General features: G+C 41.4%; 1 protein-coding gene across 1 annotated transcript in view; it reads right to left on the bottom strand.

The window, feature by feature from the left end:
- Nucleotides 1-222: 222 nt before the first annotated feature.
- Nucleotides 223-8564, bottom strand: part of rnf38 (ring finger protein 38) — a 34333-nt gene continuing 25991 nt past the window's right edge. The window contains exons 10-13 of the mRNA XM_088343947.1: nucleotides 7797-7878; nucleotides 7608-7729; nucleotides 3339-3438; nucleotides 223-1659 (exon numbers count right to left, since the gene is read on the bottom strand). Of these exons, the coding sequence (XP_088200073.1) occupies nucleotides 1597-1659; nucleotides 3339-3438; nucleotides 7608-7729; nucleotides 7797-7878 (367 nt within the window). The 3' untranslated portion in view covers nucleotides 223-1596. The remainder of the gene's footprint in view (nucleotides 1660-3338; nucleotides 3439-7607; nucleotides 7730-7796; nucleotides 7879-8564) is intronic.

Raw genomic sequence — 8564 nt, 5'->3', positions numbered from 1 at the left:
CCGGCACACCATCTTGCGGAAAGACGTGGGCCGAGAGGAGAAGCTGGAGAACTTCAGAGAGCGCTCCCCAGAGACTCCAGCGACGCTCATTCGGCCATATTCAATGGAGTTCACTTAGTTAAATTGTTTATAAAATTAAATCTTAAATTCTGAACACCTCCTTCAAACTCAAACCAAACGACACACACGAAAACCCAAAAGCTTAAAAAAGGCAACTTTGGAAAAATGAGTATCAAGCTTTTTATTCGGTATACAGGATTCATACATAGTATACAGGGTTCCATACGTACAGTATCCGTAGAAGACAAACATTCCAACTAAGTCAAATGCGTGGCGTGCTCAGTTTTAGTGTCGCGTAGCGCTCGAAAAGAAGTGGAGTGGGAAAACCGGGTCCACGCCGTTCTCCAAAGAAGCGGGAAAACCTGGCAGGCCGATTCCTATTGTACACTGAGGTGGAATATCGTGGGTGGCGCGTGACAAACTCGATGGAGCTCAGAGGCCCGCGTGGTACAAAACGAGAAGGCCCTTTTGCAGGAGCCGGATGAGGACGCGAGTACGGAGCGGGAGAGAGAGAGTAATATAAAGAGCGCGTGAGAAATAAAGAGAAGGAGAAAAAGGAAGAAAGTGGAAAGGGGGAAGAAAAAAAGAGGAAAACAACAAGGAAAGAAGACCAAGAAAGGGACTATGTGAGGGGAAAAGCAAAAAAAGAAAGAGATAAAGGGGGAGAAAGAGGGGAAGAGAAAAAAAGGATAGTGAAAAAGAGAAGAAAGAAAAAGACACAGAGAGACAGAGAGGAAAGAAAATCAAAAGAGGGACTATGTGAGAGCGGAAAAAGCAAAAAAAGGAAAGCGATTAAGAGGGAGAAAGAGAGAAAAAGAAAAAAAAGAGAGTGAAGAAAAGAGTTCAAGAAAAAAGGGGGGAGAAAAAAAATTAAAAATGGAGATAACGAGAGAAAGAAAGAAAGGAGCAGCGCCATCAAATGGCCTCATTTCAAACCCTCTTTCGCTCCTCGACATTGTCCGGCGGGCCGGATGAGGACACGAGTACGGAGCGAGAAAGCGAGAGTAATATAGAGAGCGAGTAAGAAATAAAGAGAAGGAGAGAAAGGAGGAAAGAGGGGAAGAGAAAAAGATAAAGAGGGGAAAAAAAAACAAAAAAAGAATATCAAGTGAAGGACTATGTGAGAGGCAAAGGAAGATCAACCAAGAGAGGAAAAAGCAAAAAAAAAGGAAAGAGAGAGCGAGGAAAAAAAGGAGTGAAAAAGAGAAAAGAAAGAAAAGGATGCAGAAAGAAAGAAAGGGAATAAAAGAAAAAAAGAGGGGAAGAGAGAACATTTTTTTTTTAAAAATGGAGATCACGAGAGAAAGAAAGACAGCTAACTGATGCTTCTGGAGTGGCCTTATTTCAAACCCTCACTTGCTCCTCGGCGTCGTCCGGCGGGCTGGATTAAAACCCTCGGCGGGCCGATTCCAGCCCGCGGGCCTCACGCTCGACACCCCACAATAAGATACGTGCGCACTCAGGTAGGAAAACGAATTCCTTTCCCCCCAAAAAACAGAAAATCCAAACGGAAGCAAGAAAGGGAAAGAGGGGTTTTCATTCGGAGTCTCTCTGGACCTCGGAGGCGTCGGCGCGGCAAATGGGACACGTCCGATTGGCCTGCGGAGAGGGAGAGGGCGGGGTTTAGGCCGTAGAGTCCGCCCCCGGGATACGGCGACCTCGCCTTACGTCCTTTGTGGCTTTACGGTGCGGAAAGAGACGGGGCGGCCGACGAATTGAGTCGGGGGCCGAGAAATGGGCCGAGGGGCCCGTCCTGGAGAACTTTGTTTACCAACGAATAGTCATGCAGACGTCTACATTTGATGTCGAATACTTTCATTTGATACGCTTTAATTAAAACCATATCATTTAAATGTGATAGTTATTTCTGACAGAGAGAGAGAGACACAGAGAGAGACAGTGAGAGACAGAGACACAGAGAACGACAGAGAGAGAGAGAAAGAGAGAGAGAGAGAGAGAGAGAGAGAGACACAGACAGAGAGAGAGAGACACAGAGAGAGAGAGAGAGACACAGACAGAGAGACAGAGACAGAGACACAGAGAGAGAGACAGAGACACAGAGAGAGAGACAGAGAGAGACAGAGACAGAGACAGACAGAGACAGAGAGACAGACAGAGACACACACACAAAGAGAGAGAAAGAGAGAGAAAGACAGAGACAAAGAGAGAGACAGAGACAGAGAGACAGAGTAACAGAGAGAGACAGAGACACAGAGAGACAGACAGAGACAGAGAGACAGAGTAACACAGAGAGACAGAGACACAGAGAGCGAGACAGACAGAGAAAGAGACACAGAGAGACAGAGACAGACAGACAGAGACAGACACAGAGAGAGAGACACACACACACACAGAGAATTTTTATAGTATTTTTCTAATACTACTGTAGCTTTATTTTTGTAGTATTGCAGGCAGTATTATGTTTGGGATATTAACGTAGTATTTCCATTGTAAAGTATTTAGTTTTTACTGAAGTTAGTATTTTTGTATTACAGTATTTCCATCACATTTCTGAAGTCGTATTTTTGTAGTATTTTGCCGCTCTTTTTCTTTTGTATTATTTCTGTAGTATTGTTGGACTATTACTGTATTTTGGTAAGATTTTATAGTATTTCCGCAGTAGTACTTTTGTCGTATTCCCAAAGTAGTATTTTTTTGGCTTTTCCATATTTATATTTTTTACCATTTCTGTAGACGTATTTTTGTAGCAGTTCTGTAGAATTTTTGCAGTATTTCTGTCCTGAAGTATTTTGGCATTACTCCAGTGGTATTTTTGCAGCATTTCTGTGCCAATTTACGAGCAGTAATGCTCAAAGGAGAAAGGAAACTGATAACCAAGGAAATGAAGCTTGTCATGATCAAAATTGAAAAAGAGGGCGCACAAATTGCTAACGTCGTTGCACCGTCATGACCGATTGAGGATCGGGACTATTATTAAAAAATAAGGGGGCAATTAAAGCAAAAAAAGTCTTCTAAAGGCAAGATCTTTCATTTATAATCCACTTTTACCGTCTCTCCTCTGCATCCACCCGCTACATGACTAGACCAGCTCGAGTCAAATTTCATTTTTCCTTATATTTGTAATGTCAATCGCATGCAAGTATTTTACACTTACTACAGACTATGAATTAGCATAGGATTTTATCCCCCACCTAACGGCAAAATTTCCCTTTTTTGATCGCCACCTCGGAACAGATACATGCCGTATCCTGGGGTTTTACTCTTTTTTTAGTCATGTGAGAGCAATTATTTTGTTATTCTATGAACAAATTACTCACCCTCAGCCACTTGTCGACGCACTTGCCGTGGAACTCGTGGCTGCAAGGCAGAACTCGCAGAAGTTGTCGGGATTCAAAGTCGCTCATGCACACCACGCACCTGAAAAGGACAAAAAAGGCCCGCCATAAGTCAAGTCATGTTTATTTGTTTGGCCCTTAATCACAAAGAGTCTCTAAGGGCTGAAAGAAAAAACCAAAACAACAAAAACAAGACTCAAATTTTCACTTGTCCTGGAAGCGGGGGCCCTCACAGTCAACTTTTCTTTTTTTATTTACAGTTGCCATGTTAGAAATAATAAAAGATTCTCACAGAAAGGTAGCCAAAGGGCTACCGCCATCATCTGGTGAAATGGTGATTTTTTTTTACGGTACAAATTTATTTTATACTGTTTTATAATGCTGGGCTGCATGTTATCATTTTTATGACAGTAGAAAATTTGATCACGGGCCGTAACTGGCCCCCGGTCCAGACTTTGGACATGCCTAGTTTAAGTGGAGGACCAAGATGAGCTCCGTCTTTTTCCCGTCTGCCTTCTTTCTTTTTTTCTCTATTGTTTCACAAAGTTGGCGGTTTTTATTTGATTGTAACCTGTAAATATACTAATATTAAATTTACTGACCCCAAAAAATCTATTAGGAAGTGAAGTTATATACTATTTTATACACCGTTTTATCTAATGTAAATATAAACGGCTTTCGCGCAAGAACAGGGTTCTCCACACCTTTCTCACCGCCACATTCAAACACGTTTTAAAAGTGGTGTTTGTAATATTCGACTTGCTGGCGCCATCTGCTGGCTGAAATCATCATTGCAGCCTATGTCAAGCCGCTCGTGAAGCCTGTTTAGGTACGGGTCTCTCAAAAAAACTTTTTCATCTATTTGGTGGTGCTGGTCAGCATTTCGACTGCATTTGAAACAGTCCTTTTTCTTACTTTCGCCATTTTCGTCCTAGGATAAATAAAAACAACCGGCACACACAGGAAATCCCTCAACAACCCTACACGATAGAACAAACATTCTGTCGGGGGCCGGACTAGTAGATTAAAGAGAAAGAAAAAGAGAGATATAGAAAAAAAGAGAAAGAGGGAGGTAAAAGAAGAGGGCGGGACAAAGAAAGAAAGAGGGGGAGAGCGTGAGAAACAAAAGAGATAAAAAGTTGTGAGAGAGGGGGAAAAGAAAGGGAGAGGGAGAAAGAAATCCAAAGAGAAATAGAAAGACAGAAGGAGAGAAAAGAGAAAAGAAAGCGCAAAGGGTAGGAAGAGAGAAGGAGAAAAGAGAGAAAAGGAAAAAAGGAAGTTAGAGCAAAAAAGCTTAAAAGAAACAGAGAGAGAGAGAGACAGAGTGGGAGAAAAGGGGTTGGTTCCAGATCAGGGGATGGTGTAATAATAGTCTGTGTAATAACCTGTGAAGCCCTTTGAGACTCTTTGTGATTAAGGGCGTCACAAATAAAATTGACTTGACTTGAAAAGAAAGAGAGAGAGAAATAAATAAATACAAGTACAGTGTCTTTGTTCGAGGCCCCTGGCTTTGGCAACATCAAGTTGACATATTTCAACCTGCAGCTTGTTTTTCTCTTGGGCTTCTCTGAGTGTTGTCTCGCGGGCCGGATTCAATCACTTAGAGGGCCTGATCTGGCCTGCGGGGCGCCTGTTCGACACCTGTGGTCTAGATTTTTGAACCAAGGTACACTTATATTTATAAAAAAAGTTCAGAGGCACACCGTCCGTCTAAAAATGTTTGAAAATGAAATGATGTCAAATATTTCACTGTACTACATCATAAGCAGATAATTGGTATATAATAAGAAAATAATACTTAAAATGAAAAAAAAGAATGGTGCGCTTTATTGATGTTTTTATTTTTTAACATTGCCATTTCAAACCGCTTAAACAAATGAAGTTATTAAATGTACTGTATATAAGTATGTAACGTACCGTATTTTCCGCACTATAAGGCGCACCTAAAAGCCGTAATTTTTTTTCAAAAGCTGACCATGCGCCTTATAATACAGTGCGCCTTATATATGGCTCCATATTAAATCGCAAGGTCTCGCAACTTACGCAACAGCCGCCGACTCGATTTTCCCCCGAAACGTGGAGTAGTCCGCGGTGTATGCTGGGATTTATATACCGGCGTTTCATTGGCTAACCAATGTGTCAATCATCATTTGAATCGATCGCTATTGGCTAAAGTTATTCGGAGCCTCGGATAGGCTAGAGGACCGAAACAAACACTGCAATTGGCCGAAAAAGATGTGTCAATCATCCGTTAAATCGATCGCTATTGGCTGAAGTTATTCGGAGCCTCGGATACGCTAGAGGGGCAAAACAAACCCTGCAATTGGCCGAAAAAGATGACTGAATAGCAAGCTTGCTAAACTACGCCATAAATAAACATGTTTCATTAGTCTGTATTTGTAAAATATTTGACTCTCCTGGATTTACTACACTCACTGTTGTAAGAAGACCATGATTGCGTATCATTATTGAACGTGAAAACTTAGGTGAGCTATGCGGCTTTATATTTTCCCGGTATCTTGTTTTAGAACGAAATTGATGTTGCTGTGATGAGTTGAGTGAATTCAACTCAATTCCAAGTGTTTATTGTCATATGCACAGTAAAGTTGCGAGCGAAAAAGAAAATAGAAACTAAGGAATGGTTGGCATTTCTTGAATCCCAAGACTTGAACCTTCCGAATGATAGATGCATTTTAGTGACATCGTACGGACGCCGCATCCGCACGTGTCTACGACACGTATTTGCTTCTTTGCAAGCTTTGGGAATGTTAAGGGGGTAATCAGTTGGACTGAACCATCTGACTGTTTTGTCGACGTTCCCATTGTAGCGCCTTATAATCCGGTGCGCCTTATCTATGGAAGATATAAGACCAAAAACTATTTTTTGGGGGTGCGCCCTATAACCCGGTGCGCCCTATAGTGCAAAAAATATGGTATATAAAAATCTACTGCCACCTACTGATATGGATGACTATTACAGTTCCTTGTCTGAAGATAGCAAAAATACTGAATAATGGCCTGATTTTTTGGAAAGATAAATTGGGAAAATTCCAGCGGCACATCGGACAAGGTCTCACGGCACACTAGTGTGCCCCGGCACATTGGTTGAAAAACACCAATTTTATCTTAGCAAAGAAGTATGCCATTATTCAATATCATTGCATTTTTTCCACTGATCAACCAAATGTAACATTTATCCATGCCAGTAGATGGCAGCAAATGACCATTTTATTTTATTTTTATATACACGTGTACTGCTTAAGAGGTAGTACAGTATACTTAATAACTTATTTTGAATCGTTTAAGACTCAAATAGACTAAAAATATTGCACATAAATCTTCTGATTTTATTCAATAGAAGTTGGAACCTAGTAAAAATATAAATTCCACTCGCAGATATATATATTTTTTTGCTTATTTCAAGTTTTCTATTTTTCTAGTACACATGTACTGCTTATGAGGTAGTACAGTATGCTTAATAACTTATTTTGAATTGTTTAAGACTCAAATAGACTAAAAATATTGCACATAAATTTGCTGATTTTATTCAACAGAAGTTGGAACCTAGTAAAAATATATATATTCTACTCGCAGATATTTTTTTGCTTAATTCAAGTTTTCTAGTACACATGTACTGCTTATGAGGTAGTACGGTATACTTAATAACTTATTTTGAATTGTTTAAGACTCAAATAGAGTAAAAATATTGCACATAAATCTGCTGATTTTATTCAATAGAAGTTGGAACCTAGTAAAAATAAATTCCACTCGCAGATATATATATTTTTTTGCTTATTTCAAGTTTTCTATTCTTCTAGTAAAAGAGAAATGTAGTAACACTTGAAAAACAGGTTAAAAATATCGTAAAATCCCATATTAAAGAAATATTTTAACCCAAAAGACCTTTATTACTTTCTCAGCCATGGTGACCACAAAAACTTATATTGTGAATGTATTGAAAGTTTAAGCTTGTGTGCCTTGAGATTTTTTGTTAGAAAAAGTGAGCCTGGGTTCAAAAAAGGTTGGGAAACACTGGCATAGTGGGTGGTGACGCCTAAAAGGACATGCCATACAAACTAATGCTAGCTGCCGTTAACCAGGAGGGATGAGGAAATAGAACGGCAAAGCGAAACCACCAGAGAGTTGTGTAGACGTCGATTGTAAGCAGACTTGATGAGAATCGTGAGCATTTTCAAGGATTTCAAGCACCCGTACGAACTTTCTTAAGCGAAAGCAAAGAGTGTCGCTCACAGTGTTTGTTCCGACTGGTGGTTGTTCGGGTTGAAGCGATAGGAAGGAAGCTGCTCGATGTCAGCCTTGGTGAGACCTCGCAGTTTGGCCTCGCCGAGGCGTTCGGCGAGATTGAGGAGAGCCTGCCACCGAGAAAAATCAGACGAATTGGCAATTCAAGTCGTTCGTTCGCGCTTTTATTCAACTCACCTCGTAATTTTCCACTTCTCCGTCGTCGACGTCCAGCTCCAGACTGATTGCAGGCCCGGTGGGCTGGACTGGCAGCATTGATCTACAAAGAGAAGGTTAAGCACCATCACCAAATTGAGTTTAGCAAATATGGGCCAAACAGACACTGAAGGATTTTATATATTTGACTGTAAAGGATTTTACACGATCAAATACAAATTACATTTCATACAAATGGTAAATGGTCTGCATTTTATATGCGCTTTTCAAGTCAATGACCTCCCAAAGCGCTTTACAATGTGCTTCACACTTACCCATTCACACACACACTCACACACCAATAGCGGCCATGCAAGGCACCGACCTGCTTATTGGGGGCATTAGGGATTCAGTGTCTAAAAGATATTCACTGGCTGAGCTGTGGGGCAGGTCAATGCAACCTTGTGAAGAATGATGTTTATAGAAAACAACGGGAACTGGGACAAGGGCTGATAAGATAATCAGCACATCCGACGATGGAGAGGGGCCCTGATGACGGGGGACGGCAGGCGGTGTTTGGAGAACTAAGCGCTGATGACGTGGAGACATCGAGGAGCCTTGGAGCCCACGTGGGGGGATTTTCCTGGCCTCCCCGCATAATGGTGGGCCGACTCCTCCCATGGGCGTGCCAAGGAAAACCCCCCAGGGCTTCACCTTCTCGTCGAAGAGCGTCGCGATGTCTGGAATACTCAAAACAACACCGAGCGTTTCTACATCACCAGGGCCTTTCTGCGTCTGGATGTGCTGATT

Source organism: Urocampus carinirostris, chromosome 9 (genome assembly GCF_059441175.1).
Source record: "Urocampus carinirostris isolate Australia breed hairy pipefish chromosome 9, RoL_Ucar_1.0, whole genome shotgun sequence".
Classification (NCBI taxonomy): domain Eukaryota; kingdom Metazoa; phylum Chordata; class Actinopteri; order Syngnathiformes; family Syngnathidae; genus Urocampus; species Urocampus carinirostris.
The sequence above is the reverse complement of the archived record's forward strand: the minus strand, read 5'-3'. Positions and strand labels throughout refer to the sequence as shown.